The sequence below is a fragment of the Sminthopsis crassicaudata genome, chromosome 6 (genome assembly GCF_048593235.1).
Source record: "Sminthopsis crassicaudata isolate SCR6 chromosome 6, ASM4859323v1, whole genome shotgun sequence".
Taxonomy (NCBI): Eukaryota; Metazoa; Chordata; class Mammalia; order Dasyuromorphia; family Dasyuridae; genus Sminthopsis; species Sminthopsis crassicaudata.
The window spans coordinates 162,579,345-162,605,375 of NC_133622.1; the positions used below are offsets into that span (position 1 = coordinate 162,579,345).

The following is a 26,031-nucleotide window of genomic DNA, read 5'->3' on the forward strand; positions in this document are numbered from 1 at the left end:
GAAAATTTGGGGCCCACTGAGCCATGAGTATGATTTGTTTGGCAATTCCCGGCTTCCTGAGGGAGAAATCTGTGTAAAAAGACCCTAGATGTAACATGATGATGGTACCCATCATACAGATATAACATGAAGGGAAAATCATCGTACAGAATTGAATCTGTTTCTGGAAAGTACAAAAATAGCATGTGCAAATCTGTGTGGCCTGTGTAATTTTGTCTGAAGAAAAGAAATGGATTCTCATGACAGATCTATCATTTATTCCTTCTTATTTTCTCTTTAAAGAGTTCTATATTCTGTGAATCAATTATGTTTGAGAGAAAAATGCTAGGGATAATGTCGGATAGAATGCCTTCCCAGTCAGGCAGGCTGCTTATGTATCATTGAGAGACAGCTTTGCGCAGTTTATAAAGTGCAGGTAGGGAACATGGATATTATAATCCTCATTTTACAGAAGAGAATACTGTGACTCAGTATTGAAATACTTAAACCAATAAACATGTATTAAGCATTTGTTACTCTGTGGAGAGCCTTTGTTTCCTATTAATTAAGTAGCAAAGAGGAGCCTCAGGCACCAGCATTTGATTTGATTTCAAGGCTAGAACTCTTTCCAGTTCAGCACACAATGTTTTGTCTTGTGAGCTGTGTATGATGTATGTATGTGTGTGTGTGTGTGCGTGTGTGCGTGTGTGTGTGTGTGCGTGTGTGCGTGATAACTTGCATAGTATAGATTCAAGGATAGTAAATATGTCAGGTGCTTAAAAGAGATCAAACATTTGTGTGATGTGCACCTGCCCTGTCCTGAGAATACATGTTCCAGGGAAACTGAAACATTATTAACCAGTTATTAATTGTTAATGTTAGATGGTAATTATTAATCAGAATTAATTAAAACTTACTTGTGAGCCATGGGTCTCTATATTTTTCAGACTTCTTTTCAATATAATGATGCCTCTGGAAATTTTGGGAAATAAAACCTGTTATCTAGTAAGAGTTTAATTGATTGACTTGAGAAGGGAAAAAGGGAAGGTTGGGCTATATATCTCAATCTATTGCTCTTCCTTCAGCTCTGATCTTTGTTATTCCTCTGGAAATATTGTCTTTTGGCATAGCTTTTATAGGTTTTAGCCTTCTAAGAATTGTTTCATCTTTACAATTACTCTTGTTATTTAAAATTGGATATGTTAGGATATTAAGAGCCCTCATGCATTTCCTTTACTGATAAACACAAATATGGCAGAAAAGGGATATCCTATACTTACTTACTTACTTACTTAATCAATTAAATAATGTAATGAGGGAACAGATCTATGACGTGATACTTGTCTTGGGGACAAGTATCTTTGGCCACGGAGTGTAGGAAACCCTTCTTACCATAAACTTTTTTTGTTGTTGTTGTTTTGAATAAAAACTTTTTTTGGTGTTTCAGAAATGTTTACAGATTGATCCTGACAAAAGACCCTTCTGTGATGAGCTCTTGCACCATGACTTCTTTAACCAGGATGGGTTTGCTGAGAGGTGAGACACTGTGCTTTTTTCATTATTAAAACATGCTGTGGTACAAACAAGGCCATAGTTTTGGTTATCAGGCAGATTGTTTGAGATTATTTCTCATGGTTGTAGAGGTGGGGGATTTATTCTGTTTTCATAGCAGTGGATCCCAAAGTATCTAGTGAATATAAAGACCTGTTTCCCTAGTCATGGGGAGTTAAGTCAGGGATGGAGAACAAGAGGAATTGATTCTAAAATCAGGAGAAGGGGAGGGAGCTTCAAGGATGTACTGGACACTCACCTGGGGTCTGTAGTCTAGGGATTCTATGGTTAAGCAGCCCAGATGAGATTAGGGCACCTTTGTGGCACATGTATATCAGGGAGTGAAGGAGTGTCCAAAAGAGAAGGACACCGTTTTTAAAGGCAACATTTATAAAAACCCATGGAAGAGACAGTCAAGGGTCTTGAGTATCTGAGAGAACTACTCCTGATAACTTGGTAAATGTGTAAATAACATGAGATTTCTGGGGTTTTTTTTTCAGCATAAAATAGATCAGGATCTTCTTGTTTTTAACATAGGAATATATTTTTGTGCATGAAGTTAATCTGTGATACGCATTTAGCAATACAACAAATGGGAAAGTATATTATGTAGGTTTAGGTCTAGATGAAGATTGCTGTGAGATGGCCAGTCAGAATGCTTCCCTGGTTTCCTCATGATATGGGGAAGAAAGTGAAACTGATGAGATCACAGATCCTTTTGAGTTCACTTTCTTAGACACATGACTATTTTCTCTCCCAATAGGATGTAAACTCTTGAGGAAAGAGATTATTTTATTCATGTTATTTGTATTCCTGGTGTGTTGCACAGTGGTTGTAGATGAATAAGTGCATGTTGATTGATTGAGGAGATAGTGGGTTTTTGTTTGTTTCTTTTTTTATTGTTTTTTTTTTTTTTTTTTTTTTTTTTTTTTTTAACAAAAAGACACTGGAAACAAGCATTTGAGACAGATATAGAAGAGACTTCTTAGTATCACTTAAAATCTTATTTCATAGACACCACATATAAGTGTTGCATAAACATAAATTATTGCAGGTGGCATAAGCACAAATTGTTGAATCCATAGACAAATATTTGTGACAGTATCCTGTCTTTTTTTCTTTCCCCTTGAAATACTTTCACTGTGTTCCTGCTTTCTTTCTTTTATGGCTCTTCTATCATTGACAGGCTACTGTGATTATTAGATGCCTATATTGAAGCAGAATTTCTTAGTTACTGGATAATAAGAAAAAGTTAAACATTCCAACCAACACATTCAAATAAGTATATTGGAAAGAAGTTTGGATTCAGAGTCAGGTAATATGAGTTCTGACTTTGGGCACATTACTTTCTTTCTGTAGAACAATGATATGTTTTCTGCTGGAAAATGAAATTGTTATACTGGATGACTTCCCTATAAATCTAAGCATTTAGACTAATGTTTTTCCTGAATGCTAGTTCTGCCTCTCCAATTGACAGCAGATATTTCTACTTGGGATAACCCAGCATTACCTCAAAATTCAACATGTCAAAACTGAATTCATCATTTTCTCTCTATTTCTTTTGGACACTGCCATCCTTTTAAACTCTTTTACAGTTTGGAAACTTGGAAGTTTTATTTGACTTACTTAATCAGTACTTAAATAATTAGTCTCTAATTGCTTCTAGACTCATTCATCTCCAATATATATTAAGAGAATACAAAAAAGAAAGGACAATATGCATTTTTTTAAAAAATTAGGAATTAGGAATCCAAAACAAGAATAAGAAAAAAATCTCATCAATTAGTTGAGGGACTTTGAGGGAAGGTATTGTGATTTTAGGATCTAAAAACTCCCTGATCTCTGTAAAATGTAATATTAAAGTTTTACAAATACTTAAAAAATAAAGAGAATTAGCTCCAAAGTTCACCTTGTCAGGACTTTACAAAAGCATTTCTATAATTCTACAGAAATCCTGAATGTTGGCAAGACAGAGTGTATGAAAGATGCAGCACAAAGCATACTCCAATCTGTGGGGAAAAAAAAAACCTTATGCAGAGAACAGTGTAGGGTGAACTCGAACTCCGTGACAAGTCCAAGAGTAGCTTCAGAATATAGACTCATAGTACTATGGCAGCTGAAGAAAAATACATTAGAATCCTGCCAAAATAAAAAGAAATACCTTAAGCAATATTTAGGCTTAAATATGCCAAGTTAGCATTCAGGTAGCAGAAGCCTGAATTACAGCAGGAGTTAAGGCCAAATAATTGCTGTGGAAAGTGGAGACTATTCTTAGGATAGGATCAGAATCAGGATGATGTAGGACCTATCCATAGGAGTCCTGCTGAAAGCCCCAATCCAGATACTGAGGTTAGGGATATAAAAAAACAAGAGAGAACAACAATTATGGTGAAGAAATACTATAAATTGAGAAATGCCCAACAGTGAACCCCAAAGAAGAGATTAAATGTCACAAGTAGAGCCTTAGGCTGTAAGGGGAAAAATCTTAACCACAAGAATTATAATAGTACATCAAAGATACAATATGAGATATAAAATAGAATAGCTGGAGGGAGGGAAAAAATAAAAGCAAGAAGAATAAAATGCTTTAGGAAAGATGTGGTAAATTTTACCCATAAACTGAATGCTCTAAATATTACAGTAGACTAATGAGAAAATCACTCAAAGAGATTAGAAACAGTAAACAAATTCAGAAAACCAAAACAAAATATAAGGAATATAATTGTAAACAACTGACCTGGAAAGCAAGTCATTTAAGAATCTGTCTGAAATATAAACCTGTCTGAAAATAATGACCCAAAAAAACCTTATAAATGATTCTACAAGAAATCATAAATGAAAACTTACCAGATGTTTTAGAACAGAAGGCAAATTGAAAATAGAAAGAATCCATTGGCTATATCTTGAAAGAAACCCCAAATAAAAACTTGTACAAAAAATATAAAATCCAGAGATTCTATGTTAAAGAAAATAAATACTCTAAGGAGCCCAAATGAAAGTATTCACGTTTTAATGAGCCATAGTCAGGATCACACATGATTTGGCAGTTATCACTTAAAGAAGAAGCAAAGAGCTTATAATACCAAAATATATATTGGCTAAGACTGAGTACATAAGGATAAAAATGGACCTGTAATGAAACAGTATTTCTAAGCATTCCTGATAAAAAAAAGGTCAGAAGTGGAAATTTTGAAGTAAAAATGCAGGAGCCATGATAAACTTAGAAAGGTATTCACATTTGAACAATTAGAAGAGACTTTGTGGAGATGACTCATTTACATGCTAATGGGGAATAATAAACAATGTCTTCTCATAATCATAATATCTTTCAAAGAACATAGCAAAATTAAACAAGACTTATAGAGGACTTGAGGTGGTTTTATTATATTTTGTTAGTCTTAGAAGAAGACATAAATGAAGAGATAAGGAATTATACTGGAGAGGAAAAGAAGAAAAAGGGGAAGGAAATAAATATTACATAATACAAATGAATTAGATGAAGAATATTCAAACATGAAAGAAGGGGAGAGGAAATAAACATCCCATGAACTTTACTTTCATTGAAATTAATCAAAGGAATGTTGAACAAACAGAACACCACTCCTTCCTTCCTTATAAAGATCATGGTATAAAAACACATTGAACTCAAAAAGAGAAATAGAAAAGGACAGGAAGATGGGAAAGGGAGAAAGTGGGATTTTAGAGAAAAGGCATTATAAAGGAGTCGTCATTAACAAAACAATTCCTGTCATCAGAAAGATGAACATGGATGGAGATTAAAAAGAGGGGAACAAAGGGTAAAAACCTAGGATCAAAAGTAAAAGAAAAGGGGCAATGGAGGAGAAATATTATACTACTAGCCAGAAAATGACATAGGTAAACTCCTCTCTTTTATTATCATTTTATATGTAAAAAGAAAAGACAGCATATATAATATATATACTGTGCATGACACTTTTACAAAATGGACAATTTATTAGAGTCATAAAAACCTCACAAACAGATGCAGAAAAGAAGAAATTATAAACATATCCTTTACTGATCATAATACAATAAAATTGTATTCAATAAAGGTCCTTTAAAAAAAAGAATTAAAAATCAATTGGAGGCTAGCAATCCTAAAGAATTGATGAATTAAAAATAACAAAGGAAAACATTATCAGAGAAAATGACAATAATTAGACAATATACTAGACTTTATATAATATTGCTTAAGTAGTCTTTAGAGAACAATTTATATGTCTAAATACTTTCATTAGGAAAAGAGAAAAAAAAGAAACTGATTCATTGAGTACATTATCACAGATGAACCTCCCCCAATCAAACAATAAAATAGAAATTCTTAAAAATCAAAGGACAGAGTAATGAAATTGAGAGCAAAAAAAAGAGCAAAGTTCATATAAAAATGAAAAAGTTAAATTCACAACAAATGAAAAAGAAACAAAGGAAATTATCAAAATTATTTTGTTCAGATAAGAAAAATATTAACTTAGAGTTAAAGGTTGAATATTATAAAAATAACACATGTAGATTATCAAATGGAGAAATAATTTATTAAGTAACTCATTAACAAGGAAAAAATCATATAAACCATAAATGAATTTTCAAAGTTAAAAAAAAAAAAGCAATTTTAGGACTTGATGGATTTGTAAGTAAAATATATCAAATATTCACAAAACAATTAATTTCAATATTATATAACATGTTTGCAATCTTTTTCTTTAAGTTCTTTTTCTGTATTTAAACCAGAAGGAGATAAAGCAAATTAAGAACACTATAGGTTTACAACCATATGAATATTGATGCAAAACTTTAAATAAATTATCAGCAAATAGGCTGCAATAGAATATTAGATTACACACTACGGCCACAATGAATTTAAATTAGTAACATAAGAAATTTTACAAACATAATAAAACACATTGATAACATAAATAATAAAAACCATAACCTTGTATCAATAGATGCTAAAAAAAAAATCTCTTGGAAAAAAATCCAGTACTGCTACTCTTAAAGAAATAGTAAACATTAGAATAAATGGAATTTTCCTCAGTATAGTATACAGTATATGTACCATTATTAAATTGAGGCCTTTTTTAATATGGTCAGGATAAAACAAAGATGCCCATATTAATACTACTGCTTTCCATAGTGCTAAAAGTGCTAGCAGCAAATCAAGGAAGAGAAATGGAGGGGATAAGCTTTAGCTAAGAGAAAATAAAATTATTGATTTTTTTGCAGATGATGTGATTTACTTAGAGATCTTTAAAAATCAATTAAAATTGCTTAATACATTAATCAAAGTTGCAGAATATAAGATAAATCCACATAAATCATCAGCAGTTATATGCTACCAATGAAAACCCACAGGAAGAAATAGAGAAATTTCATTCAAAATAGCTATGGATTGTGAGTCTCTATCAAGACATATCCAGGGACTATATTAATTCAGCTACAGAATACTCTTTTATAGAAATATAGATTTAAATATTGGAGAAATATTAATTCCTGATTGATGGGCCCTCTCAATATAATAAAAAAAATTACTACCTAGAGTAACTTAGTTATTCATTGTTGCACCAATCACACTATTAAAAGAGTATTTTGTTGAGCTAGGAAAAATAATGATGAAATCACATGGAGGAACAAAAGTCAAGAATCTCAATAAAAAAAAGTAGAAAAAAGTATTTTTGGTTTTGTTTTGTTTTGTTTTTAGCTATACGAGATTTCAGATTATATTATAAAGCAAAAGTCTTTTAAATGATTTGGTTCAGAAATAACAGAGATTTTGCATAAACGTCTCATATCCAAGATATATAAAGATCTGATTCAAACTTATAAAACTAAGAACTATTCCCATATAGATAAGTAGTATAAACTTAGCAAATATGAACAGATAGTTTTCAAAGGAAAAATCTAAACTATTAACAATCAAATTTTAAAAAAATATTCCAAATAAGTAATGGAAAAAGACAAATTAAAGTTACCCCGAGTTCCATCAGATTAACAAAGATGATAAAACTAAAATGACTGTTGTTGGAAGGGCTACAGGAAAATAGGTATATTTATGAAATATCTAGAAAACAATTTATGCCCCTAAAATCACTACATTGTGCATACTTAAGCACATGCCTCAAGTAGAACAAAAAGAAGAGAAAAAAGACTCATGTGTACTGAAATATTTATATTAGCTCTTTTTATAATAGCAAAAAGCAAAAAAACCTGGAAATTAAGGGGGAAATTAGGAAATTGCTAAGTAAATTATAGTATGTGATTATAATGGAATATTATCATTCCCTAAGAAATGATGAAATGGATAGTTTCAAAAAAAATTGGGGAGATTCCTATGAACTGATATAGAGTGAAATGAGAACTTTTTTTTTTTAATTTTGAAAGACTTTAGAACTCCTTGCAATGCAATGAGTAACCATGATTTCAAAATACTGAATGTAAAGCATGCTACACACCTCATGTCAAAGAGATAATGGACTTATAGGCACAGTTGAACATGGGAAAAGTGGGAATTTGTTTTGCTTGAATGTATCTGTTACAGAATTTATCTTTTTCTTTCTTTCTTATTGTTTAATTGATTGGTAGTGGGAGATGAGAAGATAAAAGACTTGTAAAAATTTTTTTCAAAGTATCTACAAAATAAGAATTCTGAGAAAGAATAGATTAATTGGAAAATGGAAACTATAAAAGTGGTAAATAAAATGATAGTCTGGTTCTTTGAAAAAACTAACAAGTACTTCTAGTTAAGTTGGTGATGTGAAAAATTATAGAGGAACCTAGCTCTTCCTCACATATTCCCAAGAAAGATCTTAAAATAACAGCAGCTTGAATAATGATCAAGAAATTGAAAGATATTTGAATCCAAAGGAACAGTAAGTTCTATGCAGGACTATATTTCCTTCCCCTTCCCTCCTCTTTCCCCCCCCCTCCCAAAGCCAGAAGCATATGGATGCTAGAAGGGATTCACTAGAGAAGCCAAGAAGAGGTCATATAAACAGGTCAGTGGCCTGTTGCATATCACTAGAGATGTTCCAGGGAAACCTAAAACCCATAGTTTTCTGATTGTATACTCTAGAGGGCAGAACCTGCCCATGCTCTGAGTGCAGATCCACCAGGCAAGAGGGAAGACAGTAGGAGACCCAGAATTCTGGAACAGAACCAAATAAGGTCTGACCACCTTTTCCATTTCTCCATGGAGAATGACTCTGGTACAAAGTCCTATATGACAAACAGAATCCAAAGACGTAAGTAAACAAATGAAAACCTGGAATACAGTGAACATAATGAAATAATGTGCGTAAGGAGATACCGAAACCCAGAGAAAGAAAGTAACTCCAAATCAAGTATAAGCAAAACCTCAAGGGAACAAAACAGCTTGGGCATAGGGAATCCAAAAATGGCTAGAAAAAATTAAATAAAAGATTAAAAAATGAAGCTTTAAAGAGAAATAAAAGCTCTTGAGAAAAGATTTGGAAGGAGAATGGTTTTTGATGGAAGGTAGAATACCTTACCAAAGGAGTAGAATCCCTGAAAATAATAGGATGGAGCAAATAAAACTTAATGACTCGAGGAGGCAAAAAAATATCGAAATGAACTAAAATATTAAAAAAATAAAAACAAAAGGTAAAGTATCTACTATCAAAAACAATCGACTAAAAACAGTTTTAAGGAGAGAGAGTTTAGGAATCATTGGTCTCTCTGAAAACCATGCTCAAATACTCGGATGTCACATTTTAAGAAATCATAAAAAAAACTGCCCAGATCTATCAGAACCAGAGGGTGCAATGAAAATAGGAAAAATCCACAATGACCTTCTGAAAAGAACTCCAGATTGAAGGGAGCCAAGAATATTATAATCAAAATCTGGAGGTTATAGGTCAAAGATAAAAGATGCTCAGCAGTCAGAAAGAATTTGAGTACTATAATCAGGATCACACAATGTTATGCTTAAATTACTTAAAGGAAAGAAAATTTTGCAATGAAAGCCCAATAATATCACCATTTGTAAGATGCTGTAGGATATTTATACTTGTTATATGTTTGTATGCTGTCTTTTAGGTAGTCACCATTTTTATTCCTCAGAGATTATTATATTCTATTCCAGGAATGAGTTGATTTTGATCAAAGTTTGTTGATTAAATATGTTTATATATGTAATATTTATCTGTGTATATACTATGCATATGAATATATATGTACGTATATGTATATGTATTTTTTCTCTTTGAGGGCAGGAACATATGGTAAATAGTCAGTGAATGTTAGCTGATTGAAAACATGATTCATTGCACTAGAACTATATTTTTCTGTGCCTTACCACAAAGTTATATTATTGTTTTAGAAATGGATGACAAAAATATTTATTATAAATGACTGGAAAAAAGACTATTCAAATTTCATTTGTTTTATATCCTCTTCTGACATTATTCTGGGGGTAAAAACCAAAATATTTAATTAGGTTCTATCTAATTCTAGAAATAGATTATAGAATTTAATTATAGAATTGAAATTATTTTTCAATGCTATTATTAATGTCATATATTATGTATCAGCAGTATGTTTTATCAGTAACTGAATTATATATGATCCTTTTTCAATTGCTTCTCAATATAATGGTGTTCATCTAGGTCATAATTAGCTATCATTTTTAGCTTGATTAAATTAAATTTCTTGAAAGTCTAGTCATTCCTGTATTTATTTATGTGTTTATCATGGAGTTATCTTTTATTAGCAAATATGTTTTATCTTACAGATTTTCTCAGGAGTTAAAATTAAAGATACAGAAAGATGCCAGAGAACTTTCTTCATTAAAATTATCTAAAGTTAGTAAAAAGGAAAAATCTGATTCTTCAAGTAAAGAAAGAAAAACACTTGTTATAAAGGTTAGCATATATCATACTTTCAATTTTTAAAATGTACTTCTACATTTAATTATTAATATTTTAATAGTTTTTATTTACCAGATATATTCATGGGTAATTTTATAACATTGACAATTGCCAAACCTTTTGTTCTAATTTTTCCCTTCCTTCCACACCTTCCCCCCAGATGGCAGGTTGATCAATACATCTACATTTAATTATTAAAAACTTAAGAGAAATTTGTAGTTTTCAAATAGAAAATTTAATATCTTAGCTTGAATTTGAATTTTTATACTTTCTTTTCTCTTCTTTTCTTCTTGTTTGTCCATTGTTCTTAGATAGGATCATGACATCAAGGAGGCGATGCCATGACATCCAAGTGAATTAGATTTAAGTGAGGGAGGGCTGATGTTTTTTGTGTCTCTGTCATTTCTTGGTATTCTCCCTACTCCCTCACTGCATTTTAGGAAACTTGAGTCCTTAATTTGTTTTGAAATTTATCTTGTCAGTAAACAGAAGTCTATTTTTATGATATTTCTTAACATCATTTGCTTATAGACAGAACAGGAAAGAATAGAAAAACTTCCTGAATTATCTGTTTCCTAATTCTAAATATTCTACAGTATCTATCTTGTCTTTTTATTATAATTGACAAGTATGTAGTATTTAGATTTTTTGACACTAGTATTTAAAAGTATAGAAATTGTTCACACTGTCTATATACTAATGACCAATCAAGCACTAAAATATTCTTGATTATATGAGAAGAAGCATCATTTATAACTTTAGAAAGAGTAGTTTCACTTGAAAGGTGAATTTTGTTGAAAACTAATATGATTCTAAAAAACTGTTGGATCAAAGGACAAATTACAGAATCATAGACAATTTCATAATAGAAAATGACAATAATGAAACAACATACCAAAATCCATGGGATATACAGATATCTATAGGGAATTTATAGGATGCATCTAAGAAGAAAATTCATCTCTCTAAATGTTGATGAAGCCATCAGCAGAAAAAGAGAAAGAACAAGTCAAGGAATTGGGCTTTTGATAAAACAAACAAACAAACAAAAAAACCTAATTGAACAACAACAAATCAAAAATCTCTAAGTAAAAGAGCAAAAATTATGAAAATTAAAGACGGGTATTTAGAAGTGAGAGGAAAGGAAGTAGAGGTGTTTTTCCCCAAGAAGTGTAATTGAGAAAGGGAGGAGAGATACAGGACTACATTTGGAAGACATCGTAGGAACTACAATGGAGTTCTGACAAAGGAGATTGACAACTTTGGGTGTATTTGCTGGCAGCAGGGGAAGAGCCAGTAAGTAGGGAGAGATGAAACATTAGAGGGTTGTGTGGTATTCTGGAGAAGATGGAGGGAATGGTATCAGAGAGCCAACTTATAATCAGAGAGTTGGGAATCTTGAGAGAACAGTTTTGCCACAGGTGGTGTGATGAGTGAGGTAGAGGAGGCTGGTAAGTGGCTCAGCAGACGGAGTACTAGGCCTGGAGTCAGGAAGAGCCAAATCCAGTCCTAGACACTTAGTAGCTGTGTGACACTGGGCAAGTCTCTTAACTATTTGCCTTCATCTACCGGGGAAGGAAAAGGCAAACCACTCCAGTATTTTTGCAAAGAAGACCTCATATGGGGCCATAAAGAGTTAGACATTACCGAATAACAATAAGATTTCCTTGCTGTTTGTAGTGAGGCCCCCTTGAGATTAGCCAAAATAAATTTTGGTGGATCCAGTCATCACAGTTCTGAAGAGGTAAGATGGTAAGAAAATCCAAGGTTGAAGTTCAGCAACCTTGATGATGATAATTGATAGGATAAAGTAGCTAGGGAGTCAAGAATGGAAGATAAAGTAGATTTGATCTAGTTCATCAAAGATCAAGGTTGAGAATAGAAGAGAGAATATATCCAGAACAGAATGGATGGTCTAGGATATTACTGAGGGACTTGAGGTTATATTGAGATCGAAGAATAAGTTTATGAGAAATAGGGAAAAATAAAAGATTATGATCAGGAATTTCATAATAAAAGAAAGGGAATTCAGAGTTCTTGAACCTGAAAATGGAATGCTTTCTGGAGCTAACATGAATTACATTCTCATTCTTTTCTTTTTCTTTTTTTTAAGCTTTTTATTTTTCAAAACATATATATGGACAATTCTTCAACATTAGCCCTTGCAAAACCTTGTGTTCCAATTCCCCCCCTCCCTTCCCTTAGGCCCTCCCTAGATGGCATGTAGTCCAATATATTCTCATTCTTTTGGTATTTTTGCAAATGAATCTCTAACACTAGAATTTCTTTATTGCAATTCCATTCCACTGGAAGACTATTAAAAAGGCATAAAATTTTTCTGTGGCTAATGTTACCATAGCAAGAGATTTTTTTTTTTTATCCTTCTTTGATCATTAATCCCATTAATAGTTTCTTTTATGAATAGGATGTCAATGCTGATCCTGCAACTAGGAATTCTAAATTGATCAAAATAAAACCACCAAAAAGCAATAGTGAAAAGATTGAAAAACCCAGCCGAACATCCCATCCCAGCTGTCGCCCTGACAATGGAATAAGTCAGATAAGAACAATTTATCCAGCCACTTTTGGAGTCCCCAGCATCAGCAGTATAGATTGCACAAAGAATCCCAGCATGGTGATTCCTCCAGTTATACACAATATTTCTAGCATTGCTTGCAATGTAAATTCAGGAATGGGGTCCATTCTAGGAGGTCATACTTACAGGTAAGAGTGGGATAACACAGTCAAATAGTCTATTTAAAAACTTGTTTTCAGGGGCAGCTAGATGGTGCAGTGAATAGAGCATCAGCCCTGAAGTCAGGAGGGTCTGAGTTCAGATCTGATCTCAGACACATAAGGCTTCCTGGCTATGTTACCCTGGGCAAGTCACTTAACCCCAATTGCTTTGGGGAAAGGGAAAAAAACCCTGTTTTCAAATATTTTGTCAGTTTCTATATTCAGCCTTATTGAATATTTTGGCATGAATTGAAGGCTCATCATCGTGATCCTTCTGACCACTATTTTGGGTCCTCATGTTACATAATTATTTAAGACATGAGTAGCACAAGTAAACGAACTTATCTGAGACCCAAGCAAAGAGTCTTAAACATAAATAAAATTAATTAGTTAAGAAATAAAATAAAAATAAATAAATGATTAAAATAATTAAAAATAGTCTCCAAGAGGCTGTAAGGAGAGCCAAGTATTCCTTAGCCTGGATTGGAAGGTGATTGTCAGAAAGGAAGAGGATGCTGGCTATAATTATTTGCATTTCTTTAATGAGATGTTGGCAATAAAGCAGCATATGTGAATTACATAAGTCTGGAAAATGACAGTAGTAGAAGGCATATATCAGATCTCTGTGTGCTAAGTAGCCTGAGAACTGAACAATAACTAAAATGCTATATGTAACAGTTGATCACTTTTATTTTGAACTTTAAAAAATGCTGTAACTAATAACACTGACTCAATTTTGTTTTGCTTTTTCTCATTAAAGGGTGGATGAAAAATCTAAAAAGAACTATATTCCACTTGTTAAACTGGGTAGCCATTATAATGCTAACCTGACTACATTGGTAAGTGACCTTCTCTTAATGGCAAAAATAAAAGTACTGCCGATTTTGGCTTGTTTTGGTGTTAAACAGTGAAGAGACTCAGGATTATATATGGAAATTTCATGTCCTTAAAGAAATAGTTATTCATATCAGAATGAGTTATTTTAAAATTGTAGGCTTTGATCCTGAAACACTCAAGTATTAAATGCTATTATCTTGAATATATAAGAAACACTCAATTTTTAAAAAAAAATTTGACATAAAATAAATTTTTTCCTAAGCTATAAATTTTATCAGTTCAAAATTCAGTATCTATTTTTTTTTAGAATGAGGGAATACCTCATGTTACAAGGAAAATTTTCTCTTCTCAATTAGAGTCTGATAGAAATAACAGTTTATGGATAAATTCATAGATGCATTCTCTTTTTTATAGTGGGATCTATTCTTTATTTAACAGGTGAGGGAATTGAAGCCCAGAGATACTGTGATTTCTTAAAGGTCACAGGACCAGCTGGTGGCTGATCAGGGATTAGGCATCGAATAGAATCACTTCTCCCTCCAAGGCTGCAGTAGTTTGTTGTACCTTCCTTTCTGGTATAGGAATAGACTGAAAAAAAAGAAAGAAAAACTAACATTTTAATAATAATATTTTAGAATCCGGTGATTAAAAAAAGCTCATCATTGTAGATGAGAGGCTCCCTTGGCCTCTCAGTTATAGCATCCTTGTTGTATGTTTCTACCTGCAGTTTCAGAGCTGTATCTATCTCGACCAACAATCTAACCTCTAATAACTTCCCTGGGAAGTTACTAGTAATAGTGTCAAAATTCAACTATATTATTTGCAGAGTCGATAGTACTTTGATAGCAATTTAAGAAAAGCTAAATTGTATGTATTACATTGCTTTTTTCCCCCTTTTAAATTGATACTTAATTAGGATCAGTTTTAAGATGATTATGAGAAGGCTTTTGTCTTCCTGCTGACCATCTTTTTTATCATTTCATTGCTCAGAAAAACCTTAACTTGATTCTGAGCCAAAGGCAGGGTAAGGATGAAACATTCAAAGCAATCAATGTAATTAATTTTTAGTAGAAGATTTGATAAGCAGTTGAAATATCCTTTTGGTATTATATTTCATGACCTTTTTTCATAACCTTATTTGGGGTTTTCTTGGCAAAGATATATGAGTAGCTTAGCATTTCCTTTTTCAGCTTATTTTATAGATGAGGAAACTGAGGCAGATAGGGTTAAGTGACTTGCCCAGGGTCACTCAACTAGTAAGTGTCTGAGGCTGGATTTGAACTCATGAAGATGAGTCTTCCTAATTCCAAACCCACTAGCTCCTCTGCTTTTTGTCATTATTACTGATTTTCAAATGGTCATATTATTACTTAGTTCCTATTGCCATATATTATTGAATTGTCCAATCCTACTGTGATGCTTTGTGAGGATGTTGAGATCACCTTGGGATCTTGAAGGTTAGTCCAGAAGACATTTTTAGTATGGGCCAGTAATAAACTATAGATTAATGGCTTGCACACTAACAATGACATATTTGGAGGTCCTCAGCACTCTGACTGAAGGAAGATGAATATTCAGATCATGGCAACCCTTGCAATCATGAAAGAGTTGTGATCTCTGATTATGGAGAGAGAACTCAAAATAAATCACAAATCTGTTGTTATATAAGGAAGAAATGATGATTACTTTAAAGTCACTTTATTCTCATGGTGTTAGGTCTCTAATGAAAAGAACATTCTTCAGACAAACAAGAAAAGATGGGAATTCTCCAAGACAGAGGTTCATTTTCCTGAACTAAATTATCACCTCCCTGAGGTCAGAGGAATTGAAGGCATACGTATGTATTTTAATTCCTTTCCTTTTTCTGCCCATATGTTTTGATATTTTGAAGTTTTTGTATTAACAAATAAACAATGGAAAAACCCAGCATTTTAAAATACAAGGCAGCCTGTTACTATAAACCAGTTTTATTCAAAAGAAGTGGGGGTCAAAAATGTAGACAATTTTAAAGATCCCAAAAAAGTTCTGTTCTTACTGTCTTTTCCCCTTTTCTCTGTGTATGTGTTAATTTAGTTCGAAATGCTAGACTGATAAAGAAAGACAACAAAACCTTTTCAGAATCTTGGATCCCATCTCTGGCTGCTTTTGAGTTGTACCTCCCTAATATGGCCTTCCATCAGGTACAGACATAGCTTTTGATATCTCAGATTTCTTTCATACTTCTTTGACGAGTTGTCCTGGGAGGGTTTTGAGGTCAATGGGCCAGTTTTGGGGAATCAGTCAAGCTCTGTGTGTTGTGTCTGTTTTTTAGTTCATAGAGCTTTCCAAACAATTATTGCTGTTAATTAGCTGGAAACTCCTCAGTGCCAGAAGGTTGCCTGCCAAGCAATAGATTTTCAAGCCCTTGTTGTTCAAGAAACTTCCTAATGTGTAAAAATTTACTCTGTTTTAGTGGGACAGGTGCTCACGCTAAAATGAATGCCAAACATTGTAGGTACTAGTTTATCCAATATCAGTCAATCAATCAGTGAACATTTATTAAGCATTTACCCTGTGTCAGGTGCAGTGGTAAACTCTGTACTATGTTCTACAGATTGTTGCAAATACTTAAGTTAACAGTTGCAATTATCTTCAGACCACTATCTAGGAAATAGTTTCCTGACATAGTTCACAATTGAATGTGTTTTTGAAAAAGAAAGAGCTGGAGAAGGAAATGGCAAATACTCTAGTAGTTCTACTATTCCAGTAGAATATGCCAAGAAAATCCCATTATGGGGTCAACTAAAATGACTAAACAACAAAAATCTCAAAGGGAAGACACTAGTGGGGGGAAAGGACTAGAAAAGGCCTCCTACAGGTAAGACAGCAAGCATTTATTAAACATTTACTACTCTAAGCACTGGACACACAAATACAAATAAAAATAATTCCTATTCCTATGGAATTACCTTCAATGAGGGTAGACAATACACAGAAGGAGAAGAAGGTACTTGTATAACATATAAAGGAAAGCTAAAAATAAGACTCAGGAGGGATGCAAGAGATGGACTGGAGCTGAGTCTTGAAGGAAGCCTGGGAAGATCCAGGGGCTGAACAGGAGGAGGTAGAGGAAGAGGGAGAGCATTTTTGGTAGACAGAGTCAGGAGATAGAATGTTAGGTTCAAAGATGAGGAAACATGTTTGTGGATAGGGAGAGACTGAAGATTAGTGTGTATGGGGGGAGATAGAATGGGCAATCTGCTGAAGAAGACAGGATGGAATGGGATCACTTGGGCACCAAAAGGAGCTTTCCTTGCAAAGAGAAGAGCCATCTCTTTCTGTGAGACAGGGGTAAAGAAGGAGATGATAGAGAAGGATGCTTGAATGATATGAGATGAAGAGAAAGGGAGGTGATGGAACTCTTGGTGAATGGCCTTAGGTATTGTTTTTGCTTTTTGCATAAGGCAAAGTTCCCAGCTGAAATTGTGCCTTCCAGAGAACCCAGGGAGCAAAGAAAAGATTTGGAATTGTTGTACTGAGGTGGGATGGTGGGATAGTGAATTGATTTAGAAATAAGGGCCTATCTAAGAATACATAGGATATATTTGTGATAGCGCAGTTTCATAATTTTTTCTAGCTTTAGTTAACAGCAACCAAATAAGAGTAAAAACATAATCTGGCCATACTTGCTTCTTTGTTGTCCCTCACACCTGCAATTCCATTTCCCATCTATGTGCTTTTGCTTCCTAGAACCCCTCACTTCTTTTAGAGATTAACTTGAGTGACACTTCCTCCATGAAGCATTGCCCAATTCTCCGTTCTCTCAATGCCTCCCACAATGAGGTAATTATAATGAATTACTTTGTACTATTTTGTATTTGCATTGCATGTGTGAATATAAAATCACACTTAAGCTTACAAACATGCTTCTCCCATTAGGATGCCAGCTTCTGGCCACTGGCAGGCGCTAAATAAATGGCTATTGATTCATAGTATGTGATTTGGAATTATAAGAAGCCTTTTCATTCCTGAGGAAAAAAAAAGTTGACATTGACCTCATCTCTTTAACTCTATTTTAATGGACTACAATCCTTCCCCCTAAATCCTACCAAAAACTGATCCTGACTATTAAGGGTTCTTCAGTATAGCCTCGTTATAGCATAGTCCATGATTTCATGGATTTAGTATTATCAGGGGTCAAAACTAACTTCACCCCTTACTATTCTAAAATCCTTACTACATATAATAAAAGCCTGATATAAGAAAATCCATCTATGGAGTTGGTACCAACATCTCCATTAGTATCTGGGGTACATTCCCTTCTTAAAATTAAATTTTTATAAGTATACAATACTTTATTTGTCTAATTACATGTAAAAACAAATTAAAAATTTTGAATTCCAAATTCTCTCTCTCATTCTCCTTTCCACTCTCCTTGAAAAGGCAGGAAATTTGATATAGATTATACATCTGTGGTCATGTAAAACATATTTCCATATTAGCCACGTTGAAAAAGAAAATGAACCAAAATCCAAGAAAAAAATTAATAAAAATTTTCAAAAGCATGCTTTCTTCTTCATTCAGACTCCATCAGTTCTTTCTCTGGAGATGGATGTTATTTTTTAGCGTAAGTCCTTCAGAATCATCCTTGATCATTGAATCATCTAGGATCATTGTATTGTAAGAATAGCTAAATTATTCACGATTGATCATTGTACAATATTGCTTTTCCTATGGACAGTTTTCTCTTGGGAGTGATTCACTCTGAATCAGTTCCTATAAGGCTTCTCAGGTTTTCTAACAGCAACCTGTTTGTTATTTCTTATAACACAATAGTCAATCATAATCATATAGTACAACTTGTTCAGCCATTCCTTAATTGATGGGCATCCTCTCAATTTCCAATTCTTTACCACCAAAAAAGAGCTTCTATAAATATTTTTGTGTATTTTGGCTATTTTCCTTTTTTAAAAATCTCTTTGGCATATGGACCTAGTAATGGTATTGCTAGGACAACGGGAATGCTCAGTGTGATAGCCCTTTTGGCATAGTTCCACATTGCTCTCCAGAATGACATCACTTCACAACTCCACCAACAGTGCATGAGTTTCCCAATTTTTCCATGTCCTGAGTGACATTCCCCTACAATAAATTCCCTGGACTATATATTCAGGGAAAGGTGAGCCCAAAGTTAGAAAGCACCGGTGGCAAACAGGTAACACACCTCCCAGAAATCCTTTTCTTCCTCCCTGTGGGTCCCCCATAATTTTTTACTTGGATAATGTGTAGTTAGTATGTCCTTGAGCCCCTGCCTGTCACTGGAGTTCTGAAGACACTTCATTCTATCTTCATAAGTCCAAAACCTCTCCTCAGAAGTTTCCAAGGTGATTCTCTATTCAAGAAGACTCCTCCTGCCCTCTTCCCCCTTCCTTCGTCTTTCTCCTTCCCCTCTGGGGATCAGGCAAATTATTCTCTTCCCTTGGCTGTCCTTGAAGCTCAGATGCTGGATTCCTAACTGGCTTGGTATTTTATAGAGAACCATACAAGGCTATGATAGCACATACATTAGTTTAATGCCTTTAACTGATTCATGAATTTGATAGAGACACTGAGATGTGATAGAAGAATCAGGCCTAGAGTATTTTGTGGGTTGCTTTAAAGTAAGTGGGATGACTGAGTAAATTAATTGATCCTTCTCCCACCCCCAAATAAGTATAGAAACTACCCCCATGCTGCTGAAGCCCTTCCAAGTCTGACACTTTTGGATCTACATGGATATCAGTGAATAAATTTGGGGAATTTCTCGATGCAGCTTCTGTCAGGACTGCATCTGTCATGTATATGCTTTAGAGTCTGTCTATTCTTCCAAAACATAATTTTGGGAGGTCTGTAAAGTAATAAGTCAAATTTATCAACTGTCTCCCCCTTCCTGTCCTTCTTCCTTCTTAGGGAATATAATTTAAGTTTATAAACATTGATGATATTTGAATAATCATAGAATAACCTCCAGAACCCTAGCTTTGAGAAAGGAAAGAAGTGAGGCTTTTAATTTACTGTGAATTTGTAACTTTTTGGCAGGTACCAGGGTCCTCCCTGCCAGATGCTCCAGAGGCCAGCTTCCCTCAAGTAGAACACCCAAACTGAGGAACGTTGACGGCCTGCATCATGGTAGTTATCATCTCTTATAACTTCCTATATCTCTTAAACGAAATGTCTCCTAGGAAATCAAAGGTTTTCTGAAGATGTGATCTTTCTTACATGGCATATATTTATATATAATATTATATATAAAATATATTTCCTTATATATTATTAATATAATATTTTGTATTATATCATAGTAACATATTTAAATATATAATTATATACAATATTTTTATCTGTAAAATTTTTTTCTTATAAAATTTTGATGTATTTTGTTTTGGCATTTCATTAACATCTCAATCATCGATCTCTTCCCATTATAACTTCTCATTAAAACATTAAAAATTTGTTTTAATATAGTGATTAAAACTCACAGGACTAATAACTTTTGCCCTTGTAGTTTACTGTATGTTAAAAGAAAGAAAGGATATGTTTCTTCTTTAGTAATTTGGAAGCCACAAAGTCCATTATCTTTTTTTTTTCCCCCTGAGGCTGGAGTTAAGTGACTTGCCCAGGGTCACACAGCCAGGAAGTGTTAAGTGTCTGAGATCAGATTTGAATTCGGGTCCTCCTGAATTCAGGGTTGGTGCTCCATCCACTGCGCCACCTAGCCATTATCTTTACTTGAATTTTATTGCCTTTTAAATGCTGTCTTCATTGCCTTAATTATTGTATGTATTCTTTGGATTTGATTTCTTTTCTCTTTAGCACTTCATACCAGTTTCCTTATGTTTCCTTTAAATGAACATTTGCCATTCTATACATTACAATAATACTTAAATTGAAAATAAGCTTGTGGAGAGTGGGAGGGTTTCATTTTTGTATTTGGATCCCTGGTGCCTAATACAGTGCCGGGTATATAATAGGTGCTTAATAAATGCTTATTAAATTGAACAGCATTGATATATTGAGATTTATTAAGGCATTCCAAATTATTAGACTGATAAGTGGTTTCTAGGTTCTTTCCCCATTTAAACTGTGCTATTGTAAATATTTTGGTACATCAAATGCCTTTGTTTTTGCTTTTGGTTTTTGTTTGCTATTGTTGAGCCTGGTAGCTTGATCATTGTACCAAAAAGTGTGAAAAGTTTAATAACTTTTGTTAGATAATAGCAAATTGTGTTTCAGAACGGTTGAATCACTTCATAATTCTAATTAATATCAGTGAAGTAATCCCCTACCCTTTTTTCATTTATTTCCATCTTTGAAAATTTGATGAGTATGAGATATCACAGAGTTGTTTTAATTTGCATTTGTCTTTTTGAAGTTTTATTTCTGTCTTTTGTTTTTATACCATAATCGTAGTCTCTTGACACTTTTCCTCTCCAGTGAAACAAAACTAGTCATCTAACAGATGCATCTAATATGTATATAGTTTTCCATATCCTTAGGCCCCATCTCTACTAGGACGAGTTATGTTTCCTTATCAGTTCTCTCTGATTCAGTCTGTTCTTTAGTAGCCTTCATAGTTCAAGTACTTTTTATTGTTGTCACCTTATTGAAGTTTATGTGCATGTTCTTTTTGTTCTGTGTTCTTCCTTTAATTCTCTAAATTCCTCATGTTTATAATTCTTTTCCTTTTAAATATAAAGTTGTTATGTAAATTTCCTTTTTTTCTCCTTCCCTTCTCCTCCCACTATCCTAGAGTTGGCTACCATTAGATACAAATAGGTATATAGATGTAAAATTGTTCTGTGCATACTTCTATTTATCAGGTCTTCCTTTGGATGCAGATAGCTTCTTTCTTCATAGATCCTTTTAAAAATTGTGTATGTATAATAGTCAAAATGATTTAGTTGCTCAAAGTCACTCTTAAAACAATATTCCTGTAACTATATACAATCTTCTCTTGATTCTGCTCATTTCACTCTACCATTTCATGCAAGTCTTTCCATGTCTTTCTAAGATCATTGAGCTCATCATTTCCTATTGCATAGTTGTATACAGGATTTTAGAGGTAGAAAGGTTCTCAGAGGCTGTCTCGTCCATTCATTTCATGTTGTATCTGAAGAGGACCCTTATATAGTCTACATGAACTTCTAGTGGTCATCAGGCTTTGCTTGAAGATCTCTGAATTGGGGGATCTCCTCTGGATACTTCTTATTGTTAAAAAGTTTTCTTGACATCAAATTAAATGCAATTTGTCTTATTACAACTTCCACTTAACCAAAATATGAACACATCTGATAGCCTTCCATAGGACAGCCAGTTTTTTTTTTGTTTTTTTGTTTTGTTTTTTTTTGGTGACCCAGCCTTAGGGATCTTTACTCTTTACTATCCTAGTTAAATGAAGTAGGTTTTGAACTAAGGTCTTCCTAAGTCTAGCTGTTCTGATTTTGGAAGAGAACTTCAGTACACACTGAAGTAACTGAGCTCTCTTGTTCTTATATCACATCTCTGTGCTAGGCTTGGGACTCATTAGAAAAGACCCTGAGGTGGGGAAAGATTAAAGGTAAAAGAAAAAGGGGATGGCAGAGGATGGGATGGAGGGATAGTGTCATGGAAGCAATGAACATGAGCTAGGACAGAATTTGGGAGATAGTGGAGGATAGAAGGGTTTGAATCCATGGGGTCCTGAAGAGTCAGACATAACTTAATGAATCAATCAATTTCTTCTGGGCACTCTTGTAGTCATTGTATCTGGGATATTCTTTTCTCTGAGGTTGTAGTTGGACTTCCTGTGGAGCTAACTCTCTTCATCTGGATTTCCCTCGTGGAGTTCTCTAAGTCCATAATATTCCTTCAATGTCATTTACTTCCTTTTACTAACATTTCCAGCCTCAGTTTCTGTATTGGGGCTTTATGTTTGGATTAGGTTCTTTTCCCTCTTTCCCTTGTGCTTAGATGATGTGCAGCCTTTGTTTGGTTCTGATATGGTGTCTAAGCTTTGTTCCTACATTCTGCAGAACTCCTGGGTCTTGTAGCTGGGTCCACTTGGATGCTCTGGTGCTTGGGCATGGGTCTGGCCTGCTGTTTTTAGTATTTGTGTGCTTTGATCCTGTGGCCTCCTCAGAATTCAGACAGCCTTCTCTGCAGTTCTGTACTGTTTTTTGTTTTTGTTTTTTTGGCTTTCTTCATCATTCCTCCTTTTTGTGCCTTTCCACATAGGTAAAGGCCATGCCCAGCCATCATCATTCACTTAAGAATGTCAGCGTGGCTGTTGAATTCATCGGAGGTATTCTGCCATCTCTAATAGGGCAGATCTTCCTCACGAATAATTGTGATTTTAGGAAAGTATTTGATTGTCTGGATTCTATTTTCTCTGGGGTTCTGGTGATTTGGCCAGACCCATACACCACCTGGGAGTAAGTGAATATGCAGATCTTTTCTGCCCTCTCTCACAAGGCTATTTCACATGCCAGCTATATGGAGTATAACTCATTCTCCTGGGAGAACTTAGGACTCCTGTTTCCCAAAGTGCCCCATTGCTAGGTTAATGACAATGAAGCTCCATAAGTAATGTATTAGTATACTTGTCTTTCTATAACTCCCCTAGCATTGACAGTTTACATATATTTTTTTTTTTTTTTTGTCACTAGACAGGGTGTGAAATCTCACAAGGGACTTGATGTGTATTAGTTGTGATTTTAAAAAATCTTTCATAATTAATAGTTGATAAGCTTACCCTTCTTTTGAGGGCTGTTCACATCTGTTGAGCACTTATTTTCTGGTCAGTGGTCTTGGTCTTTTAAATCTATATTAATTCCCTATATATGTTAGAGTTCAGCCCCTTTTGAGAGATTATTGGCAAAGATTTTGCCTTATCAACAGTAACTCAATTTCATGTAATCAGAATTGCCTTTATCTCTTGTGATATCTTATATCCTTTGCTTAGTTAAGAATCCTCCCACTAATTAATTATTGTGAAAAATGCTTCCAATAATTTTCCTTCAAATTTCAATGTTGAGTTCTTTTATATTTAAATCAAGTATCCATTTGAAACTTATTATGCTATATAATATAGGTTGCTTACCTGTATTTGGCTACCTGCTTTCTATTCTTTTCAGAAGTCTTTATCAAGTTTTTACTTAAGTTGTTTCTGTCCTTAGGATTATTGAATTTGATTGTTTCTCATTCTTGCTTATTTAGACTATTCTACTCATCTTTTATCTGTTCTAAATAATTTTGATGAATATTGCTTTATAATAAGGTGTAGAAGTGCTCCCTTATTCTTCTTTCCTCTCCATTGTTTCTCCTAAGATTCTTTACATTTTATGTGTACAACTGAAATTTGATATTATTTTGTTTAATCTTAGATTGACTGATCAATAGATGGAGCATCAATTAAGCACTAATTAAGTACCTGATACTTTGCTGCACAATGTATTCTTTTGGTGATTTTAGTTGTAGTATAGTACTAAATGTATAAATTAATTTAAGTAGCATAATAACTTTTGATAAATTGGCATAGTCCAAACATGATCAATGAATATCCAATTATTTGTCTTAATTTCTTTAAAGAGGGTTTTGTGATTATATAATTCTTAATTGTTTCTTGAAGATTGATTCCAATATTTTATCAATTTTATAGTTATTTTAATGGTCTTTATTTTTGCTGTTGCTATATAGGAATGCTGATGTTTATATTTTTTTTCCTTTGTGTTTGAGATTGTACTCCAAAATCCAGCATGACAAGTTCCAGGAATGAGACTATTAACATCCTGGGAGAAGAACGACATGGGATAGAATATATCCCATTGAATTGCCTTGTTTTTCCTGGGAGCAACACTATGGAAATGAAAGGGGAACAAAAGGACAGTGGTTTTTCATTGTATTTAAAACAAATTCAACATTTCCCCACTATCACAACATTACCCCCTCCATCTTGGTAAATCTGTTTCAAGATATCTCTGAATGCAGAGGGGGGTTTCTAGCAGCATGAATGATCATTTGCTGGTAGGATGAAGAACTAACTAAATTTAATAAGTCAGAATGGGGTTGGGGAATATGAGATAAAATATGAGTTTGCAAAGAGAAATATATATATTTTAAAAAGTTGATGTTACTAATGTGTTGAGGTCTCTATTATCTTTATAAATATATATATACACATATATATGTATGTATATACATGTATATATTTGTTTGGGGGTGAGATTGTGAAGCAGTGACAAAGAGTGGGAGGTCACGAAAATGCCCTTCTTGGTCTTTCCCACTTTATTATTCAATTACAAAATACATTAAAAACGTAATTATTCCTTGGCATTGCTGTTGTGTTAATTCTTCCTCCTTGAACACACTCCTATCAGTGTGCTTTCTGTGGCTTGTATAGACATGTGATTAATATTTCATAAAAATCTGGTCTTCTCTGGCCCTTCCAATTATCCTCCATACAGGGGACCACAAAAGTACAATTCTGGCAAAGAGAAAAATCTTTTGTCAGCTGCCAATGTTTTTATATAATCTTGATATTGTACACAGCCCTCTTTGTTTTAAGACATTAGAAGTATTAAGTCCTCAATAAGAGACCATGGTTGGATAATAGAAGAGGGGAACTTAGGTTAACTACATTTTAGAAGTAATTAAAATGCAAGTAGTTTGATGTCACTTATTTTTAAATTTCTATAACAACTCTGGGAATAAATGTTTTAAATGATTCTTCACTGATAATGGAGGGACATTTTAATAAACTTCTCTAACACCCTTCATCCAGTTCCAGATGCTCTCTGGGTCTAACTGTGTGCCCAGCTAAGTTCCAGCACCTTATTGTCAGCAGGTTGGGAAGTCACGGGCCCCTCATTAAGCCCTTTTGTGATCATCTCCTTCCTGGCCCCCTTTCCTTGAGTTATCTGTCTGGAAAAGTGTGTCTCAAACAAGAGTAGAGCATCCAGAAGGCCTGGTCCATCAGAGCTCACCCATATGGCAAAGAAAATGGAAGCAGCAATTTCCCCTCTGCTCCAGTGAT

General features: G+C 33.8%; 1 protein-coding gene across 3 annotated transcripts in view; it reads left to right on the top strand.

Annotated features, from left to right (window-relative positions):
• Positions 1–25,329, top strand: part of CDKL2 (cyclin dependent kinase like 2) — a 44,338-nt gene extending 19,009 nt beyond the window's left edge. The window contains exons 6-14 of one of the 3 annotated variants that reach the window (XM_074273535.1): positions 1,427–1,515; positions 10,295–10,424; positions 12,856–13,154; positions 13,927–14,005; positions 15,720–15,840; positions 16,077–16,183; positions 17,733–17,825; positions 20,061–20,150; positions 24,735–24,872. In XM_074273535.1, coding sequence (XP_074129636.1) covers positions 1,427–1,515; positions 10,295–10,424; positions 12,856–13,154; positions 13,927–14,005; positions 15,720–15,840; positions 16,077–16,183; positions 17,733–17,825; positions 20,061–20,126 — 984 coding nt within the window. In that variant the 3' untranslated portion in view covers positions 20,127–20,150; positions 24,735–24,872. Of the gene's footprint in view, positions 1–1,426; positions 1,516–10,294; positions 10,425–12,855; positions 13,155–13,926; positions 14,006–15,719; positions 15,841–16,076; positions 16,184–17,732; positions 17,826–20,060; positions 20,151–24,734 lie in introns of all 3 variants that reach the window. The other 2 variants (XM_074273536.1, XM_074273534.1) reach the window with 2 other exon arrangements.
• The last annotated feature ends 702 nt before the right edge of the window (positions 25,330–26,031 follow it).